The sequence below is a fragment of the Cyprinus carpio genome, chromosome A25 (assembly GCF_018340385.1).
Source record: "Cyprinus carpio isolate SPL01 chromosome A25, ASM1834038v1, whole genome shotgun sequence".
Classification (NCBI taxonomy): domain Eukaryota; kingdom Metazoa; phylum Chordata; class Actinopteri; order Cypriniformes; family Cyprinidae; genus Cyprinus; species Cyprinus carpio.
Window position 1 is genome coordinate 19,443,776 of NC_056596.1, and position 22,965 is coordinate 19,466,740.

Consider the following 22,965-nt stretch of genomic DNA (forward strand, 5'->3'; position numbering starts at 1 on the left):
AATATAAGTTTATGAGATTTGGAAATGATTCCATTCCTTTTTTACTTACAATTTGTACAGTGTCCCAACTTTTTTGGAATCGGGTTTGTAGATCTCTTCATTAAGTCAGGGAGTGTATATGCAGAGTAATAGAAGAATTTACATTTTATTACATGTAAAATGTTGCATTGTTCTTAATTTGATTACTTTTCACTTAATGGCACCGTGAAATCAAAACTAACATTTTTTTTTTTATTCACTTTTTATTAACTTTATAAAACTAACATTTTTTTTAATTTCAAATAGTTAAATAACTGAATAGTTCCAATAATTTTGGTATCAAGAACTGTAAAATCTTACTAACTACTGGAATTTTGGTATTACGACAGCATTGTACAAAGAGTAATATTGTAAGATATTATTACAATTTAAAATAGCTGTTTTCTATATGAATATATTGTAAAATGTAATTTATTCCTGATGATCATTACTCCAGTCTTCAGTGTCATATGATCCTTTGGAAATCATTGTAGTATGCTCATTTGCTGCTCAAGAAACATTTGTGCTGCTTAATATTTTTGTGGAAACATAATTTTTACTGTCACTTTTGATCAATTTAATGCATCCTTGCTGAATAAAAGTTTTGAACGGTAATATATATAGAACACATGCACCCTTTTAAGCATGGTGCCCACTACAGTAGACAGATGTATTTTTGGTGAACATCGACAAACCCATTAATGATACCTGATGTTTTTTTGTTTTTTTTTAATGCATATATTATTCTTTTGAAAAGTATATTTTTACCTGTCTGGATCTCCTGGAATAAAGACAGAGGTAGATATTCCAGAGGTAGCTGATGCTTCACCACTTTCCTCAGCCATGTTGAATTTATGTTGTCATAGATAAAGAAAACAATGACATATACAGAGGACAATCATATAAAATGATGGGTAAGAGTCAAAGGTCATCACCCATGGTGGTTTGGATAGTTAAAATGGATTTTAAAGATCTGTCCACTCTAGTTGAAACCATGCATCAGAGGGTTACGTGAAATCATGATGTCTGCCTGTGCCACATGTATTTATGCCAACATATTCATATTCATATATGGATTGAATATGAATATATATGAGATCATTTACATTATGTTTTCATTTGTTAGCATTAGTTAACTACATTAGTTAACATGAACTAACAATTAGCAATGCTTTTATAGCATTTATTCATAGTTAATGCTGATTACAGCATTTACATTTTTTTTTCAATCAAATGTTGTATCTGTTAACATTAGTCAATACACTGTGAAGTGTGAACTAACATGAACAACGCGATTATAGATATAAAACTGACATAAAGATTAAGAAATGCTGTAAAATAAGTTCCTGATTGTTAGATTATATTAGCTAATGCATTAACTAATGTTAACGAATAAGACTTTATGGTAATGTGTTGTCAGATGTATGAATTAAGACAGCCTTACCATTAAAAGCATCATGATGAGGTTTGTCATATATGCAGGAAATCTGTCCCTACATGTCAGCTTTTCTTTCTCTGGCTAAAGAAGAAGAAAAAAATAATAATAATAAGTGAAGTGCAAAACACATCGGGGATGACAGAGGTCAGGAAGCTTTTAATTCTAGTAAGTCTATGGTTATAAATATTTCAGCAAACCTTTAACAATTAAATTAAATTGGAATTAAAATTAAAATGAATCAGTAAAATTACTACAAAATATTGCAGTTTATTTTCGCAATATACATTGTTTCAAAGCAGCTTCAAAGAAATATAATATACAGCATCATATTTATAGCAAAAACAATATATGCAGTGTCACCTTCTGTGATTTATGGTCTTTCTTCAGCGATTTCTGCATGACTCTGAATTCATATTCGGCTCGCGGGTGATCCTGACAAAAACAAATGACAATCTATAATGACAAAACTGACACAAGAACAGAGCGAAAGAGTGAAAAAAAGAAAGAGAAAGAAAGAAAGAAAGAAAGAAAGAAAGAAAGAAAGAAAGAGAAAGAAAGAAAGAAAGAAAGGCGGGCTTTTCTTCAGGTGAGTGTTTCTAAGAAGTTTCAGCACATGCTAGAGTTCCTGTGAAAGACTTGAAAGGAGAGTTTGGTAAAGTGGATGAAAAGACAGCTGGCAATGCTGGTCAGAGATCAAAGCTGATGAAAAGAGTTTGAATATGTTCAAACCTTCAGTGCTTCCTACACACACCAGGGGAAGAAGAGGATGACAGCATTAAATGACAGACTAGTAAGATGACTTCCAATGATGATGTGTCATATGTTAATGTGAGAGTGTCATGTGATCAGACCTCCTCGTCCTCAAACCCTGTGAGATCCCACTCGTAGTTGAGACGCATCTGCCGCCGTTTCCAGTGCTCCATGAAGAACGCAGCTGAAACACACAAGACTGCATTAATAACACTGACAGGTGGAAATGAACTCCATTACACTTCTGAGCCACACCTGATAAACCATTAGGAGGAAAGGTGCTAAATGTAGCAGAATGTAATCAAATATTAACAATTTAATTATACAGATTATTAATAATCATGTGTAAATGATGGGAGCAGCTAAATCAGTCTATGTGTGCAGCAGACTTTCACATATTGGCTGAATTCATGGATGAGAATTGAAATAAAAGTCAAGATGGCACTCAGAATGGGAGGTTTGTTTTCCTACTGTGTTTTTCATCCAAGAGCCCAAAAGCAGAACAAATGAAGATTTTATTTTGGCCAAGGCTTTTTAAAGGTATAGGGGTGTAGCTTTAAGAAACTTACAAAAACCCACAATGTTTCACTGATATTCATATCTTTGTATTTATACTTGTAAAAGAGCAACAGCTGTCTTCTCTCTTCCAAACAGATGGAAGCAGAGTAAATCTTGTGTGTGAACTTCTGCCCCCCAAACAGAGCCAAAGTCAGTGACTTCCTGTCCAAATCCCACAGCAGACGACACAGAACAGAACTGAGAAATGTTACAGAAATGAGTTTAAATGGACTGAGAGGGTCTGCCTGCAGTCACACAGACACACAGGAAACAGCCAAACAGATGATAAAAACGACAAGATGGAGAGATGTTTAGTTTAGGACAGAGAACGAGGAGATATAGAGACGGCACACTGGAAGAATAATGCCTTGAGAGAAAGAGTCAGTTCGGCTCTTGATTCTCAAACTAACACAAAGTGGCAAATTCAATAAATATTTGTTGCACAGTATTCAATCAAAAAATTGCTACTCTACATAATTAAGCTGATTATACCTGTAATGCAATATACTAAACTGGCTCTAGAACACAGAAAATTAATGACAGTCATTACAACATGATGAATTTAAAACAGTAGCTAATATTCACTATACAGCGGTTAGTTCAATCCTTGAATTTTCGCATATTATGTCTTTAACTACTATTTACTTCCATGAAAATTTGGTACCCTTCATTTTACAGTGACATTGTCATGTATGTTAGATGTACTTACTATAGTAATAACGGCAAATTATACATATTCACAAACAGCTGACCCTAAGCCAGTCCATGTTTTAAATAATATTACTTATTACCTATTTGTGTAATTATAATGTAAGACACTGTAAACATGTACATAAAATGAAGTGTAATCTAACATTTTTGTACAGCATACACAGCTTTTACTGCTGACTGAACTTCAACCCAACGACCCAACCTCAGCAGCAGCAAACACACATCTGCCAAGGGTTTGGAGAACAGCATACTCAACAAATATTTAACTACATATTTATTTAACACCTGATCTTCAGTTCACTTTCAGTATTGAGTGTGTGCTGTTGTCTAATTTGCCAAATGCCTTGAGGAAATTGGGTGCTTAAAAATGCAGACAGCCCAAACAAATACACAACACTATCAGCAGCTGCTGCACTGGTGGAGAAGCAGAAATGAGATCTCGTGATGTTGGCAGGGATGATCTCACCCCACAGCGACATGAAGATAGAGAAGAAGACGGTTGCAGGGTTATCAAACAGATGACTAGCCCGGGCCATCCCACATGCTGTGCTCAGGTTCCAGTAACTGCACACGCGGTCACACAGCGGACACATGGTGATGTTCTTCCGCTGGTCACAGATCTCCATACTGCCAAACACAAGAGGTTTGTGTGTAACTACAAACAAAAGTACCCAAACTGATTAAGAGATTAATTTATGGTAAATTTACAACCTTGTTACATTTGCAGTGTTTTTTTTTTTTTTTAAACATACAGTACTTTATTTAATTTTTATTCAATTCCTTTATTTTTCTAAAGGCTAAGTAACTCTTCTGACTGACCGTCTAAAAAGAAGTCAGTTTCAAGCCTTATTTCATGCCATTTCATGGAAAGTGTCAACTCCCATTTCTTCTCCACTCACGTTATAAAGCATAATTTTACTCTCAATGAAACTAAAATTAAACCATTTTCATGCTTTCATTAGGGTGGATGATGATCAATATTCTTATTATTTCTCCCTCATCCCTAAAAATGAGTTGTAGTTTCTGTATAAAAACTGCAGAAACAGTTCCAACAGGCCCTTTTCAGACTGTCACAATATCCTGGCAGTGACAAACTCCAGAGGGACTTTCAGACAGATGTTTGGTTTTATATGTGCTTTCTCAACGTATGAACTTCCTCTTTAAATGTTTAAGGGTTTATACTCAGAATGGGGGGCTCGCACGTTATTACCCAACAGTATTTTTTGCCGTCACAAAGCAAGAAAACTGTTATACAACTGTACTTAACTGAGACGTGAGACATGAGTTAGTAGTATTTCCAGAGACTAAAATAGACCTTGTCAAAGATGCTTTTGAGGAACTACACTCTAAAATTGTCTTGGGTCATTTTATTAGGTTATCTTCACAATGTTCGGTAGTTTTGTGTAACCCACTGCTGGGTTAAGTTTCACTCACAGTAGAAATGGTGCACAATAGTAACTGCTGCTTTGCTAAACTGGATCTGTTTGTCAATGGTAATTTTGTCTCCTGTCCTAAAAAAAAACTTTGTCCATACCAAAATAAAGTAACCATTTTGCTTCTGAAATCTAACATTTGTCATTTTCTGTTTGAGAGTGATTACACTTTTTATGATCACAATGATAACACAGCTTTCTTTTAGTGTTAATAACAATAAACGCATATGCGATTGTGTCTTGTACTTTAAATTTAATCTAAATGTTTTGTTTTGTGTCCACTGACCTCGGAATGTCATCATCAACAGTAACACATCCATAGAGGAACACAATGACCCCTACTAAGGAAGCAGGGATCAGCATCTGGGTGTAAACACCAAGCCAAGCAAAGTATAGACCGATCTTCTCTCCAAAGTACTTCCTGCAAGATAAGTGAGAGATGTTACTAATGAACCTACAACACTGAAACATCAGACGGTTTGAGATTTACCTGATTAAACCAATAGGCTGGTACTTATAAAAGACACTGTAGCTGGCCCACTCTTCATACAAGAGCTGAAATAAATGCAACAACATGATGAAACACCTCATTCATCAGCACTCATCTTCACCTCCAGACTAAAGCTATTATCTGTGCTACTCTCAAACAACTGCTGTCTTTTCAGCTGCACGCATTCAGTCCTTTCATAGTTTTTGCTGTGTGCATCAGGTCATTGGCCTGATGGGAAATGAAATTTTCCCTCAGCTCTGAACTTTGACGGCAACTCACTCAGAATCCTCAGCAGGTCAAAGTTTCCAATCCTGGTCCTGGGAAGCAGCACATGTTGTTTTGTCTTCATCATTTACCACACCTGATTCAGACCGTGGCTCATTAGGAAAAAGCTTCATGAACTGAACCAAGAATTGGTCTTGATGGCAACCTTCCACTATCCTCTTATCTGTGTTGCATTAGATTTTGGCCAGTAAGATCAGCATTAATTCTAGACCACAAATGGTTTGTGGTTTTGTCACAGGCTTGACATTAAGTTAACTTTTTTCTGAACTAGCTTCATTAAACCATGCTAGTAGCTGTGGGTTTCTTTCCGTGACTATGGTGTCATCTTTGTTCACTTCCAGTTGCTTAATAGCAGAAACAATCTGATTCTGTTTTTTTTTTCTCATTCACACAGAAGTCACTTCACAGAGGTATAGACAGGATAATAACTTACCTTTCTGTCATTTGGCTCAGCATTTTCCCCATCAACATCCCCCTGTAAGGAAAGAAAAGAGCCCATCATGTCTTGTGAAAAAATTCCAACGCTAATAAAAGATTTGCATCCAATAATCGAAAAAGAAGTTGGACAACTGCACTGTACTTACAACTAGATAAGTCACTAAAACAGTGCAACAATGTTGATCAGTTCTGATAGCTTAAGATCCATTGAAAGAGTTCAACAGCAGTATAGTGATTGATACTCACATCATGTAATGGATAGGCAGCCAAATAAACACCACTCCCAAGCAGACTAGTTATTCCTGAACAACGTGTGAAAATGATATGCTGGATTATTCCTTCAAGTACAGTTTTGCTATCAGTGATGCAAATTAATTAGGAACACAGTGGCTAGCAAAGTACTGTAACTTATGTTCAAGTGGTGCTATTTAATTTCAAAAACTCCAAAAATTACATTTCAAATTCTCTTAATTGTATAGTCAAAGCAGTAGCCTACCCATGCTAAATTTCGCTTTTGTGCACTTGGTTCTCTTCAAAACTTCAAATACCTAGAATAATACATAAATAAACTTTGAATTCATGTAATAAAAGTCAAAATATTCGAATGATATAATATGGCATTAGTACTGTACATTTGATAAATACTTTATACTTACTAATGAACTTCTTGTTTTACTGTCAAAAAAGGAATCTTTGTCAGACAAATCAAACCTGTAACGACGAAAGGTCACAAGTACATTTTTTTATACTTTTCAATAATTTTTGCAGACGTCCAATGTTTCAATCAGTTCCTAGTATTAAGGCCAATTCACACAAATCATATGTGAAAAAGTAATTCTAAAAACCTGAACAAAAGTGAAATACACTTTGGCCATTAAAGTGCTGTAACCATTGCTAAAATGAAACTACTAGAAATCTGTAATGAAAACATACCTAGTGGTGACTTTGAAATTGAGGTACGTATTGAGATCTCATTTCTGTGTACGGTTACACCCCTAATATAAACCATTTCAGTTCCCCCCTCATTTTAATATATTTTTTAGAATTTTTTAATTTGCATGAGGGTATCCAAAGGGATGTGCTGTTCAATTTTAAAACCATGTCTTGAAAGTAGCACTTTCACACAGGTAGTGTGAATAGGCCTTTATGTCTTCGAAAGTTTAGTATAATAAAAGCGTAACATTGGTTCAGCCATGTGTAAGTCACAAATCACCTGAATGTCTAACAGTACATGTAACAGACATTTAGATTTGTTTCATGCTTGAGAATGGATGTTGTTGTGAAGCAGACACTAACAGATGCTGCTTTTCCCTGGAGAACGGGTACGAGAGGTGCTTCACTTTATGTGTCCTGTTCTCTTCTAAGTTTGGATGAAGAGGATCTGTTAGTTTGCTGATGAACGCGTTGATCTTTTCCATTACACCACTGCTGTGCTTCACTTCATACACCTAAAGTAAGAGCACAGTATCACATTTACTCATCACATCTCTGCTTTGCACACAACAGCTGTATATGTTCCTCTGGACTGTTAGATGAAAATTACTTTTTTGGTAGGCATCTTCAGTTTCATGAATTCAGCCTCTCGACAGAGAATGCTCCACGGAGCATGAATCTTCACAAAGCCCACACCGGGAGTCTTGGTCTGAAAATACAGAAAAACACATTGGTGGACTGGATTTCATCATGTCGTTAAGCAGGTAGAATCTCTATTTAGCACAACGTGCCGGGGACCGAAGGAATTTGTTTCTGCAACTTTCACACACCCCTTTGAGGAGAAAGTCACAGTGCCTGTACTTCACTGTTAGAGCACTGAACAAGCAACACCACGCTCATCCTTGCAAATACAGGGACAGTCATTCTGAAATTTGGAAACATGACACTAATTCCATTCATGCTGGAGCTCTCGATTTTGGAGCTCGCAGTTTTTTAATGCAGTACATCAGAGCAGTTTCTGCAGCACTAGTCAGAATATCCAGTGTCTGGGTTTTTTAATCATATAACACTATATTACCAGTGCACCACAAATCTGCAAATAATCTGCTTCTAAGCATTTATTTATCAGACAAACTGAGACTTAAAAGATTTCTTACCCTTTGGATAACATTAGTGTAAATACAGCCTTTGTGTTTCAGTTAAAATGACAAATAGGTTAAAATTGACTGTTAGACCCCAGAGCATTAGAAACTCATGGAACTAAGCATGTTTCCTCAGAATAACTTACACAAAATTTTGAGAAGTTGCAACTTGTGCAGCTTGTGCATATACAGACATGATATTCATAATGGGCCATACTAGACAAATCTAAAACAATGCATCTGCTAAACAGTTATTGCCAGCATCGTCTAGAGTAGAGGTCTTCACAGGTCCAACCGGACCAAAAGGGCACTTTAGGGGCACCTTAGCATTGACAATTAAAGAGTCAGAGGCTTATCTGTCATTTAGAATGGCAGATAACGTTTTTAGATAATCATAAAAATCACATTTACTCTTGTTTGATCTTAAAGCAAGGATTCAGAGGATTCAGAAAAAAAGAAAGAAAAGAATTTTGATTCTATCACACACAATTATTAACTTAATATATAGTTCAGTTATAAAACTCAGAACATAGATTGGTTCTTCTAATCAGATGTACTTCCTAATTCATGTAATGATGTATTTTGTTCAAATAAAGCCAATGTCAAATGCAGAAATGCTAATTCATGCATTCATGACCTCAAGGTTATCAGTTGTAATTTATTGGGTTGTTGCTTTATGTTGGGTTGTTGATCTGAGTGCTTATTGTACAGAATGCAGCTGGTAGAGTTTTTAGTAGATAGAGTTATTATTAGAATATGGGAGTGTTTCTGTATAATCTGCGTTGTGTCACTTTTGAACAACGAATGCATTTTAAAATCTTACTAATTACTTATAAAGCCCTGAATGGTTTAGCACCTCAGTATTTGGGCATGCTCATATTGCATTATAGTCCTTCATGTTCACTGTGATCTCAAAACTCTGGACATTTGATTATAACTAGAATATCAAAATCAACTGCGGGCGGCAAATCATTGTCCTTTTAACGTGTAAACTCTGGAACAAATCTACCTAGTGTTGTTCAGGAGGCAGACACACTTGCTGTGTTTCAATTCGCATACTATCCATACTAAATAGTATTCAAAAATAGAATTAGTATGTCCCAAATCATAGCATGTTGAAAAAAATATACGAGAGATTCCTGGATGGTCTACTACTTCTGGTAGAAATTCTAAGTGCAGAACGATGCACAATCTCATGCCCATACCTCATTGCGCGGGGGAGGGAGGAGCCTTGAGAACGGTGTTAACATGGCAGCCGTGGTGGTGAAGGAGATGCGCACTCAGTATTTAAGTGTAAGAATTTAAACGTTAAACTCTAATAAAGCATTTTTTATTGTCTCTTAAGATTGATGGATTGATGTTGTGTGAAAAGAGTACCGTGTTTAACTGTATCTTGTAGGGACCGAAATGCTGCCATCAAAGGTTTTGAGAAAGTTATTTACATATTTGTATGCTTTTGTAGATGCTATATTAACTGTGCTGTTTTAGTATGTTTGTTATATATGTATATTAGACTTAAATGTTTGAGTGTTTATATTTACTGTTATATTGTGTATTCAGGGATTGATCACAGAGACAGACACAAATACATGATACAGCTTGTACTTTTTGACCTTTTCCAGATTCCAGCATGAACAGTGTAAACTCTTTATTTAGATGTTTCATTAATCTGTTCATGTTGCCTTTAGTCTGATCTTTAGATAATATATAAGAACAGGTTATAGAAGGAATAGGTTAAAGAAACGTCTAGATAAAGAGTTTAAGCTGACTACCAGTTGTTTTTAGTTTTTGTTGAGGGCATGCTGGATATATTACATTGACTGATTCATTACATTGACTGATTTTTATTAGTTTTAGTTATTTTTTTTTTCTTTGTGTTAGTGTCTTTGATTATTTTCTAGTTGTTTTTTCGTGATGTGGAATCATGCTTCAAATGCTGGATTACTGCTTTTATCTCTGAGGAGCCTGTCCTCCAACAAAAAACGACCATATAGGTCGTTAGTGCAAGCATCTGGACCTATATTTACTCTTCTAGCGGGCGTAAAAATAATGACAGTATCGGCGTCTGTCGTTGTACGTCACCTCAAAACGCACGTTTATTTAACCGCAATGTGTGGATTTTTACACCGGCGATCTCACAATTTGCATCTTCTGCTAGGTGGTGTTCGAATGACACCTAACCCCACCCCCGAATAACCCTCACTCTAAATTATGATTTTATTTTACATTTTACGTGCACATGCTTCGAACCCATGATGCATGAACCTGATATGGACGCATAATTAGATGAGCTACACGAAACGCAAATCACAGTGCTCTCTGCAGTCAATTGTAGTATGTTGGTCGTATTCCAGGGATTTACGACCTATTACGACATATTAGTTTTTGGAGGCAGGTTGCTCTACTATTTACTGGAATTTACTCTTCTGTTGCCTCAGGCGTCTTCTTACACCGCTGTAGCTGCTTTGGTATGGCTCAATGCATCTAAACATGTTCTGAATAGACTCTCTTCATGTTGGAGCAACCTAAGCATTACAAACATTTCAAGGCGCATGCTCAACATCTAAAACACGAGATTTCTGCGCAAACCCCATAGACTGCTGTTTAGACCTACAGGGGTTAATTTTAATAACTTATCAGCACTCAGGCGTGTGGAGGTTGCATCGGATTCATCTGCTCCCCCGCGTCTGCTGAAATCAGCACTGTTTAACGTGCGCTCTGTCAACAACAAGCTGTCATTTTATCTGACATTATTATAGAACAAAAGCTGGACCTTGTCTGTTTAACTGAAACATGGCACAAAGAATCTGACGGTCTTCTTTTTAATGAACTGACTTCTGCTGGCTATGGATTATTTGATCTCCCGCATTCTTCTGGTAGAGGTGGGGGTATCATTGTGTTGCACAGTCAACAGTTCAACATGTGTCCCGTGGCTGTCCCCAAACCAGACTCGTTTGAATGTCTTGCTTTGAGTGTTTCTGCACCCCTCTCTACTGCAGTGGCTACAGTCTACAGGCCTCCTAAGACAAATAAAGACTTTTTATCTGAATTATCAGATATGTTGTCTTTTCTCTGCCTCAGATTTGAAAGAATTCTTCTCCTGGGGGATTTCAACATCCATATGGATAAAAAAGACTCCACAATAACAAAAGACTTTCTGTCCATATTGGAGTGCTTTGAATTTGAAACCAACTTGTGCACTGTCCTACACATGACAAAGGCCACACTTTAGACCTTGTGATTCCCAATGGTTCATCTGTGTCTCAGTTGTTAACCTCTGATTTAGGTCTGTCTGATCACCGGGCACACTACCGCTTCTCACATCATTAATTATCGCAAGTGGAGATCTATTGACCCCACTGATTTTTCAGATTTTATTGACTATTTTTTAAGTTGTGATTCTCTATCTGATGATCTGGATGATAACGTTTCTGTGCTGAACTCTGTTCTCTTGTCTGGCCTGGACACGCTGGCTCCTTTGAAATCACGATCTGTTTCTTTTGCACGCTCCACTCCTTGGTACAATGATGATCTGCGTGCTGTGAAGGCTTTTTGTCGCGAAATGGAGCGTAGATGGCGCATATCAGGTTTAACTGTTTATCACCAGGTCTGGAAAGACAGCTTACTTGAATATAAGGCGGAAATTGTGTCAGCTAGATCTGTTTATTTTTCTCAGGTAATTGTCGGCAATCAGAGAAACCCTAAACAACTGTTTCACTCAATCAACAAGCTGCTTAAAAATCACAGCCTCTCTAATATTCATGCTTCAACTCACCTTTGTAATATGTTTTTGGAGTTTTTTAGCACCAAAATTGATAATATACGTAACCACATTGTTTCCACTCATACTTCTGCTGCCTCCTCCTTAAATATTTCTGCTTTTTCTGGTATTTCTCTCTCTAACTTTGCTATTCATGACTCCCAGTCTCTATGTAATATAGTTTCAAAACTGAAAGCCTCTACTTCCAGAACTGATCCGATACCAGCTTGTCTTTTTAAATCATGTTTTGATTCCTTCTCTCCTGTTGTTTTGAGAATTATCAATAACTCTCTTGTGATCCTATACTTGCTTGTCTTTTTTAATAATATTTTGTCTTTATCTATAATTTTGTTTATGGACTTTGATAATCTGAATAATTATCATCCCATCTCTAATCTTCCATTTCTCGCCAAAATTTTAGAACAAACAGTGGCTTCTCAACTGCTTTCTCATCTTTCCTCTAATGATCTTTTTAAGCCACTTCAGTCTGGATTCCGTAAACTCCAAAGCACTGAAACAGCATTAGTTAAGGTCACTTATGACTTGTTAAGGCTTCTGATTCTGGCCGTCTGTCTATACTGATTCTTCTTGATCTTAGTGCCACTTTTGACACTATAGATCACTCCATTTTAATCACCCGTTTAGAGACTATCTTTGGAGTTTCTGGTTCTGCATTAGAGTGGTTTAAGTCCTACCTCTCGCAAGCAGTTTGTTGTGATGGGTGATTGCAAGTCTGAGGTCGGTGTGGTGCACTCTGGTGTTCACCAGGGATCAGTTTTGGGCCCTTTACTTTTAGTATTTACATTTTTTCCATTTGGCCAATTTTTAAGAACTCTTGGTCTTAACTTTCACTTTTATGCCAATGACACTCAGATCTATATACATTCAAAACCTGATGTCAATATGCCTGTGTCTCTTCTTTCTCAATGTTTTACTGAGATTAAAAAATGGATGTCTGAAAAATGTTTCTGTCTAAACAGTGACAAGATTGAAGTGATGCTTATTGGTTCACCTCATCAGTTGCGTATAGCAGAGTCCATAACCTTAAGTGTGGATTGCTCTGCTTTACAATTACAAACTAAACTAAAAATTCTGGGGGTGATATTTGACGCCAATTTAACATTCGACCATTATTTTTGTAATACAGTCAAAGCATCATTTTTTCATCTCAGAAACATTGCAAAATTACGTCCCATGTTGACTTTCTCTGTGGCTGAAAAGTTAATCAACACTTTTGTTTTTTCACGTACTGATTATTGTAATCAATAATCTGGCTGGAGTTTCTAAAGGTACCCTAAGTAAATTACAGTTGGTACAAATTTCAGCTGCTAGAATTCTAGGACCAGTGCAAGGGAGCACATCACACCTATCTGTGGGAAGTCGTGGCCCTAATGGTTAGAGAGTGTCGGCTCCCCCAATACGAAGGGTTGTGAGTTTCTCGGGCCGGCAGGAATTGTGGGTGGGGGAGTGCATGTACAGTTCTCTCTCCACCTTCAATACCATGACTAAGGTGCCCCTTGAGCAAGGCATCGAACCCCCAACTGCTCCCCGGGCGCCGCAGCATAAAATGGCTGCCCACTGCTCCCCTCCGGGTGTGTGTTTTCACAGTGTGTGTGTGGGGTGTTCACTGCTCTGTGTGTGTGCACTTCGGATGGGTTATATGCAGAGCACAAATTCTGAGTATGGGTCACCATACTTGGCTGAATGTCACTTTCACTTCACTTTCACTCACTATCCTGGAAAAATTGCACTGGCTTCCTGTTAGTTTTCGTATTGATTTTAAAATTCTCATGCTCACTTATAAGGCTTGAATAATTTGGCCCCTCAATATTTGTGTGAGCTTTTAACCCCCTACACTACTACACGTGCTCTACGCTGTCCAAACAACACGGCTAAAAACTATGGGTGATCGGGCTTTTTCTTCTTTGGCTCCTAAGTTGTGGAATTCCCTGCCCTCTGAGATTAGGAATGCAGAATCCCTTAGTGTTTTTAAATCGTCCCTTAAAACATACTTTTTTAGGGTAGCTTTTATGTGATTCATGTGATTACTTTGTTTGTTATTATATTGGCTTTTTATTTTTTTGTTTGGTTAGTTTTTTACTGCCTGTACTGTTATGTGTATCTTTTAATTTCATATTCTTATGTAAAGTGCTTTGAGATGCTACTTTTAAAGGCGCTATATAAAATAAAGTTTATTATTATTATTATTATTATTATTATTATATTTCAAACCTAAAAGCTAATTTCCATATTTATGCAGTTTCAAAAGCAGTTCTTTAAGCTCATTAAATCAAAATTAAAAATTTAATCAATCATTTACATTAAAAGACACAATAGGATCTCTCTCTTTTTTTTCTTTTTTCTTTTTTCTTTTTTTTTTTTTTTTTTGATTACAGTGTATATTAAATCATACACATCTACCTAAGACCACTCCAGATCTATATTGTTTGCAGTTAATAGTTAACTTTTTCAATTCATGGCAAAACATAAGTGTTAAGATGACAGATTACTGTTTGATATTAATAGACACTTTACTGTAAGGCTATTCAGATATCTATAAGAAAATGTGTCAAACTGAGGTTTGCCTTGGCTAAATAGGGTTGTGTCTTTCAGTTAATTATTACTTTTGTTTGTGTTGCTTGTTTATTAGCTTTAACTTATTAAAATCTGTTCTGTGTTTAGGTTCAATGGACTTGTTTGTTTTCGTACAAGATTCACTGATATTGTTGTGAATAACGGTGAATATATTTAATTACTGTGTTCTCTTTTGGGTACATAAGAGCCTTCATCCATGAAAGAAAAAAAACCTGACCGCTAAAGTTTCAGCAGCATGGGTAAAAAAAAAAAAATAAAAAAAATAAAAAAATTTTTTTAAACAAAAATATAAAGTAAGTAAATGTAATGTTGTATGTTGTCTTCCATAAATATGAATAACTAGTTAAATATAAATAACAGCCTCAGAATGGGTACTGTTTTATTCAACTGGCAGTATGGTGTGATGTTGTCAGTCTACAAAACAGTAAATAAAAAGACTCCAGTACAGTGTCAAGTGTCCTGTCTTTATATATTATTTCTGACCTAGATTTATGCATAAACCTTAATTTGGTTCTCTGTGTGTGTGTGTGTGTGTGTGTGTGCTTATATATATATATACATATATATATATATATATATATACAGAAATTATATAATAGTGCTGTCAAAACGCAGGCGATAAATTTTTTCAGCCCATCCCGCTCACAACTGCTGCTTCGGGTCTCTTTTACTTGACAATAATTGCATTTATTTAGATGCAAAACGTCTTTACGATGTCTTTAGGTTTTTTTTTGTTTTGTTTTGTTTTATCGAGATTCATTTCAGAAAAAAATTGCTATTAATTAGTTATTTTTTAATCAATTGACAGCACTAATATACAAATATGGTACACACACTCATATGTATTGTGTATGTATTGTAAAAATGTATTTCTGTTTAGTCCTTTCTTTTACTTAACGTATTTTAACTTATTTTCTAAGTTTAGCGTTCAGTGAAATGTGGAAATTTCCACATTTCACTGAACGCTAAACTTAGAAAATAAGTATAAGTAGGAAAATTGGAGTGCAGCAACTCTATCAGTTTAAATCTAGATTAAAGTCCTATCTCTTTAACCTTGCATACACATAATACACTATCACATTTCTATAATTCAAATCCATTAAAGAATTTTTAGGCTGCAATTAATTAGGTCAACCAGAACTGGAAACACTTCCCATAACACTCGATGTACTCGCTACACCGTAAGAAGAATGGCATCTACGCTAATATTAGTCTCTTTCATTCTTATTCTGAGGTCACTGTAGCCATTCGGATCCACTCTGTATCCAGATCAGATGGTGGATCAGCACCTAGAGACCTACAAACCTAAATATCATTGGAGACCATGTCAACTAGATGCGCCCTAGATATAGACCCCCTTACAAAGACCTTATCACCTAGATGACCATCGGCACAAGACCACGAGAACCAGACAAGTCCTCTGCACCTGTGTTGCAGCTTGGAATTAAACCACGCCATGCTTGTGTCATCTGGCCATCTTCTCTATTTACTTGAATAACATTAATTTAATTTATTTTATTTTTTTATTTAATAACAGGAAAATATACAGGTAGAACCTAATTTTAATGCTAGCCCTAATGGTTCCAGAGTTATGGACCAAAACACAAATAGCATGACCTAGTGTCACACGGATTTGTGTCTATGTGCCTGAGTAGCTCTGCACAATTGGGACCATCCTGCCAAGTTTGGGGTCTCTACGGTAGATAACTAATGAAGAAGAATAAGAAAATCAATACAAACACAATAGGGTTGCAGCCTTTACATGTATTTAAATGACACTGAATGAAGAAATGAGAAGAAGCGAAAGGGAGAAGCAGGAGTAATGGAATCAGGAAATGACCCAAGCCAGGCTGGCTCGCCTACACACACAAGCGTCACCTCACAGCATGTGCACTATGCACCAGACCACGTGTGTCCTGACGCATAGGCCTCACATAGACTCCAGGACAAGGGATCCCATATCAGGGTGAGTCTCACAGCCAAAAACAAACAGCTCAACAGCTGTGATCATCATTACTTTTGCTAATTATGAAATTCATGAAATTCTACAAGGCATTTAATGACATAATCACATGTCCAGGAATATACATGATTTTATATGTCTTCATACATGCTCATAAATTTATCATAAAATGTTCACAGAGAAGAACAGGTGCACACATGTAAATCTCATTCATTGAACACATATGAAAATATACTACATTGATCACAGTCTGAAAGCCAGTGAAGAAAACACATTGCTAATGTTCGTGTGGGTGATGACTTTAAATGCAGCAGTTGTGCGGGGCATATTAACCAAATATATGACCAGAGCCATATTAACATTACCCATTGCAGCACCCATTTAATCTGATAGCTGTCACATTAAACTGCACCGTTAAGCCAATTCATGACAAAACATGAGTTTTTCGAAAAGACATTATTCATCAGTGTAATTCCTCTCTTTACTGGAAGCCTATCCAGAAATAAGAAAGCATGGAAAGCTTAGATTTGGGTGGACTTAATAAGGTCACCTCTCCAGTTGCCTTAAGTACACAAACCAAATGTATTTTTTACTTCCAGTCCTTACATTTGATTGACTGAGCAGCGTTCCCATAGTGCTGACAGTCCATCAGCAACATGTTTCACTGTTTGTATCATTCTGCTTCTCTGAGTTTGGAGGATTACTGGCCAGAGTATGTTTCAGTAAAGAGCGGGCAGCAGAGAGAGGAATGGGTCAAATTTGATCAGATAATTTGATAACAAATTTGACATCAATGACTTGTTTACAGAACTACTGTATAAAAAAATTGTCATCAACAATCATTCTGTAGTACTGGATATCATTGATCACCTGCATTCTTGTGTCTATGGCTCAATTACAGCCATGATGATATTCAGCACATTTGCTCATACCAGGAGACTTATATTTAGCAATATTTTACCATGTCTGGAATACTATAGTGGCCAGTCAGCATTCAGGACCACATCTATCCATTTTAGAATATTAATTAAACAGCTTGAAAACTGCAAACACCATGAACAAGCGACCACAAGTGAAGGCTCTCAATGTGTGAGTTCCAAACAGGAGTTTTGAGCTCTGCGCATCTCATGTCATAGCCAGTGCAGTGTGACACGACAATGTGTCTTTTGTGGCCCTTCATGGTGAGTGTTGAAGTAAAACTGCTGAGCTCAGCCAAAAGACAAAACAAACCTCCAACAAACAAAAGCCTTGTGGAACAGGAATGCAGGCTCCATCCATTCATCCATCATGAGGAAAAACACACGTACCTCCTCATCTCGCTCCAGCTCCAGGCCCATCTCCATCAGGTTACTCTCGAACTCCTCACGCCGTAAACATTTGTCATCATCGTGGTGGTCCATGCTGTGGTGAGGTGAGCCAACTTCAGCATCATCTTTGGGTGCAGGTGGAGGTGGCTCTCGACCCCGCCGCAGGGTGCGGGTAAAGGCGTTGTCTCTGAGACGTGATGTGTGGCGTCGGGAGCTGCTTGTCTTTTTGATGTGGTAAGTGAGGATGTAGTCCACCCGTCTCTTGCCGTCCTGGAAATACAGACCCTGCTGGCATTGTGTGTTCTCCTCGGGAGCGACAGACTTCAGGAGCTGACAGGAGAGGGGAGGAGAAAACATGAGCCAAGCTGTGTGTGTGTGTGTATGTGTGTGTGTGTGTGTGGGGGTGTGTGTAGGTGTGTGTGTGCGACTGCTGGGCCAGTGTCCAGTGAAAGGTCAAGATGGGGCAACATCTCAATTCAACATAGGACTCATCAGTTTTAAGAATGAGTGTGATTGTTTGTTAGACCTCATTGTACCAAGTCATCTATAAAATAATGAGTTGAGCAAGTAAACTCCATTCACATAGTCTTAAAAAAGCTGTGGTTATATTATGATAAGCATTAATATCAATAATTCACTGTGAATAGTCTACATTGTCAGTCTACACTTTTATTTATTTATTTTATTTACACTTGGAATTTGTTTCTCATGACTTTTTTGATCTTAAAGCTTCTGCTGAAGTGCTTGTTAATAGTTTACAGACAAATAAATATAAATTGTGGCTTATGATATTGATTGAAAAGCTGCACATGTGAAAGTAGTGTGCATGAGAGAAAGTTCAGAGTGAGCAAAATGTTTTTATGTGTCAAATGTTTTGGTCACTACATCATTCTCAAACATAAATTTGAGTTATTTCACTATTTATCGTTATTCTAAAATGTGGGAAACAGTAATAATAAAGAATGAGTAGATGTGTCCAAACCTGTGACTGGTAGTTGTATACTGATCTTTTGTTATGTTTATTATAGTAATCTCTCAATTGCTATGCTTAAATAAAAGGTTCAATATCCTCTTTAATGTGCAGAAAATACTCATGTTGGTTGGTTGCTTGAATGTTTTGTAGTATTGTACAGTTTTAAATCTTGAACTAACTAAATTTTAACTAAATGTTCAAACTAAATGGACTGGACAGGATTTTTATCATTACAGCAAACTGGCTGTCACACAAACTGAAGGACACTGATAAATGCGTATAGAACAATCATGTGGTAAATGTGATGCAAAATATACAGTACTGGCGACCAGTGTTGGGGGTAACGCAGATTACTTTTTTCAATTAACTAGTAGAGTTACGCTTTACTTTTTAATTTACAAGAAAATAACTGAGTTACTTTTTCAAAAAAGTAACGCCAGTTTCTTTGTTTTCCCATTTATTGACTGACAAATCTCCTGTCCCCATATTGTAAGAAATGAGAAGTACAGAGGTGTTGTGTGCTCTGTGTGAACATGATGTTACTGTAGTTCTAGACTAAATGTGAATGTGCATTAATTCAACCCACTCACAGAAAACAAACAAACAAACAAAAAAAAACTGATTTAGTATTCATCAAAATGAATTAAAACAGTGAAATGCAAACTCAGAATATGACGCAGACTTGCAATAATTAAATATGTTAAATAACCGAAATGCATCTAATCCCATTTTTTGAACTAGTGTCTTTGCTGCTGACCTTTCATGATCCAGTTCAACCATACTAATAAGCAAAAATGACTTTAGATAAAGTAACAATTGTGCATAATCTGGTTACGTAACCTTCTTCTCCTGCGTTCTACTGTACAAACGTGAATTTACTTTTCCTTCAGCCTGAGGTTTATTCATTACACTGTTCGGTGTGAAAGGGCTTTTACATTTGCTATAAATAGAACTTCTTATATTAAAAACATTCAAGCCCTGCTCATATTTAAAAAAGTAACACGAAAGTAATGCTTAGTTACTAATAGTAATATTAGTTACTTTTTTAGGGAGTAATGCAATATTGTAATGCATTACTTTTAAAAGTAACTTTCCCCAACACTGCTGGCGACATTTTATTAACTAATACAGTATGTTAGTGGTATTTAATCTTTCTAGTGTGTAAGAGATAAGCAGTCCCATAAGCATTGTAAAATGTTAGTAAATTAACAAGAATCTCAGATCACATATAGGTCCATTATGTGCAAGCAGATCTTATTTTACAGTTAATCATTAGAGACACAATATAAATTGCATTGCATTTTGCATTTTGAATATTAAAAATGTACACAATAACCAATGGTAATTGCCTTTAAAAGACACTCAGCAGTCTTTTTTAAATCTAATGTGTCTTACATGTAATTAACTACTAATATATTTTACACAAACAAACAAATAAATTGTTAATAAAATAGAGTGAGGGTGTAATAAGAAACTAACAGAGAACTCATTCTGCAATGTGAGGTTGAACAGAACTGGGTAACTTCAGATGAAGGAGCTTAGGTGCATATTCATTAATCTTTGTGTAGTTTAATATTAACTTTTATGAAACCCTGTTGTAGCAAAGGCATAATTATTTCTCCTATCTATTTCTCCAACAGGAAAACATGAAATGACCATGTTTGGCAGTACTGCCACACTATTTTTGTTTTGGAGAGACAAATTGCTGGAGATAAATGTTATGTTTTGCAAATGTTATGCACCTTTGGGCCTGAGATATCCCATAGCACTGCAGTCTTACATGTGACTGGTCTGTGTGATGTTTGACATACAGGTGCTAATACACTGTTAAATAATGCTCAACATGAGTAACCTTGAACTTGAGAGTGCGAATTATGGCAACAGCTATGGGTTCTTATTACATCTATGCAAACCACAATGTAACCAACTCTTCTAATCAACAGAACAGACCAAAACAATTGTGCATAAAATGACAGTTACATTTAATATCGACAATACTACTTGCATTATGCAAGTGTAGGTACAGTAAACATATATGTATGGTGTACATATGTGTACATAATGATGCACTGTTGAGATAACTGTATGTGATGTGTTTCCTATAAAATGCTGTCTGGACTTCAGCACAAACAAACTATGCAACAGTAATCCTTAATGAATAAGTCCTTATTCATTTAGGTCAGCTGTTTTTTTAGAGCGACTGCAACTGATCCAGCAACTGCTGAATGTGTTATGGGGTATAACATTTCCTCTGGCATCCCCCTTCATCTTATGGGGACATGTGCTCATATTTTAGGAGCAAAAAGCATTACATATAGATCTAGCATGTGCTAATGTACTTTAATTACTGATATATATATAACTTATGTAACAATTATTAATTTGTCAATAAATAATAGTCATCATTAATAGCAGATATTGCACATACATTGATAAATATATGGTATTAAAGTCTTAAAACTTTATAAATATTCATTGATACATGCCACACTCACCGGCAATTTTCCATGAAAGATCACATCCCTTAAGAAGTGTGTTTGTTTGGCAGTTGGAGGTTGAGACCCACCACTTTCATTCTCGGGTAAATCCATCTCCCAGTCAAGTAAGAAACCTGCCTCCAACCTGTTCTCACTCTCTCTTAATCTTGAACTCTGTTTTCTGTCTGTCTGTTCTTTCTATCTTTCAGAATGAAGTAAGCCTAAAGTCACAAACTGATCCCTGTTGTTACTTGAGAGGAGTGAGAGGAGCCAGGAGCTAATATTAGACTCAACTATAAAGCCATACATCAAAGCCTCCAAGATGCCCTCGCTCGATGCCCTCGCTTGAGCCCCTCACTCTCACACTTCGCTTTTAGTAAGAAGTTAGCTTAGTCTGTGTAAAGGGTACATTTGGAACAATGTTGATCATTACATTATGAGTGTAAACACACTTAGGTATGTTGTTTTTACCTCTGGGTTTCTTTACAAAAAAAAAAAAGATCCATATAATATCATCTCTTTTCAGAGAGACTTAGTGCCACAGTGTGTTGTCTTGCATACTGCCATCAATCTAAACATTTAAGTAAAAAAAGTCAACAACTTGGCTAAAACATAAACTTACAATAGAATCTTGAAGATCATATCCGATGTCTTCTATGGCTTTGATGCTGATAATGTTCATTTGCTTTTCTTTGAGTGGTAGAGAAGGATACTGCTCATTGTTCATTATGGCTGTTTGTGTTTCCAGCACTGAAATTCTCCAGTAGATTGTGGATCAGAGTTTAACCTGTAGATAAAAAAGCAACATGATATACAGGTAAACATGTAAACTTTACAAAATATGAGTATAAGAAACCTGTTCTGAAGAAAATTATTAAACAGAAATGCCAGTTGTCTTTACTGTCCAGGCTAATGGCAATGCTCAAGCTATAAAGAGTCTGGTAGCCTACATGTATGTAGAGCAGTGATAGGCAACTCCGGTCCTGGAGGGCCACTATCCTGCAGAGTTTAGCTTCAGCCCTCATAAAAACTCACCTGCCTGTATCTATCTAGTAATCCCGAAAACACTAATTGCCTTGTTCAGGTGTGTTTAATTAGGGTTGGAGCTAAACTCTGCAGGACAGTGGCCCTCCAGGACCGAAGTTGCCTATCCCTGATGTAGAGGTTCAATGCTCAGTCCCAGGTAGAGGCTTTTAATATTACCCAGAAAATAATACACTTAAAACCAGGAGGTCTTTGTCTGCTAAATGACTAGTGATCATGTATACTGTAATCCCTACTAGTGCTCCTTACAATACCATTACCTTGTTTGAGGCTCATCAGCTTCAATACCATGACTGAGGTGCCCTTGAGCAAGGCACTGAATCCCCAAATGCTCCCCGGTTACTGCAGCAAAAATGGCTGCCCACTGCTCCGGGTGTGTGTTCACGATGTGTGTGTGTGTTCACTGCTGTGTGTGTGCACTTTGGATAGGATAAATGCAGAGCACTAATTCTGATTATGGATCACCATACTTGGCCACATGTCAAGTCACTTGTCACTTGCAGAATGCAAGCTTCTAGAGGACACATAACTCTGAAGTAATGAATTTAGGTAAAGGGGTGCAGAGCCAGTGGGGGTTTTGTAGGCAAACGTTAATGCCTTGAATCTTATGCGAGAAGCTATTGGTAGCCAGTGCAAATTGATAAACAGAG

At 36.6% G+C, this 22,965-nt stretch overlaps 1 protein-coding gene across 3 annotated transcripts in view; it reads right to left on the bottom strand.

Moving 5' to 3' along the window:
- LOC109050811 (anoctamin-1) overlaps positions 1-22,965 on the bottom strand; it is a 70,211-nt gene that overhangs the window by 23,423 nt on the left and 23,823 nt on the right. The window contains exons 2-16 of one of the 3 annotated variants that reach the window (XM_042715824.1): positions 21,894-22,058; positions 17,822-18,151; positions 7,665-7,763; positions 7,418-7,569; positions 6,778-6,832; positions 6,618-6,669; positions 6,368-6,423; positions 6,117-6,158; positions 5,399-5,463; positions 5,195-5,329; positions 3,942-4,102; positions 2,308-2,390; positions 2,186-2,197; positions 1,817-1,888; positions 1,463-1,537 (exon numbers count right to left, since the gene is read on the bottom strand). In XM_042715824.1, the coding sequence (XP_042571758.1) occupies positions 1,463-1,537; positions 1,817-1,888; positions 2,186-2,197; positions 2,308-2,390; positions 3,942-4,102; positions 5,195-5,329; positions 5,399-5,463; positions 6,117-6,158; positions 6,368-6,423; positions 6,618-6,669; positions 6,778-6,832; positions 7,418-7,569; positions 7,665-7,763; positions 17,822-18,151; positions 21,894-21,998 (1,494 nt within the window). In that variant the 5' untranslated portion in view covers positions 21,999-22,058. Of the gene's footprint in view, positions 1-1,462; positions 1,538-1,816; positions 1,889-2,185; positions 2,198-2,307; positions 2,391-3,941; positions 4,103-5,194; positions 5,330-5,398; positions 5,464-6,116; positions 6,159-6,367; positions 6,424-6,617; positions 6,670-6,777; positions 6,833-7,417; positions 7,570-7,664; positions 7,764-17,821; positions 18,152-21,289; positions 21,522-21,893; positions 22,059-22,965 lie in introns of those variants that run through there. The other 2 variants (XM_042715825.1, XM_042715826.1) reach the window with 2 other exon arrangements.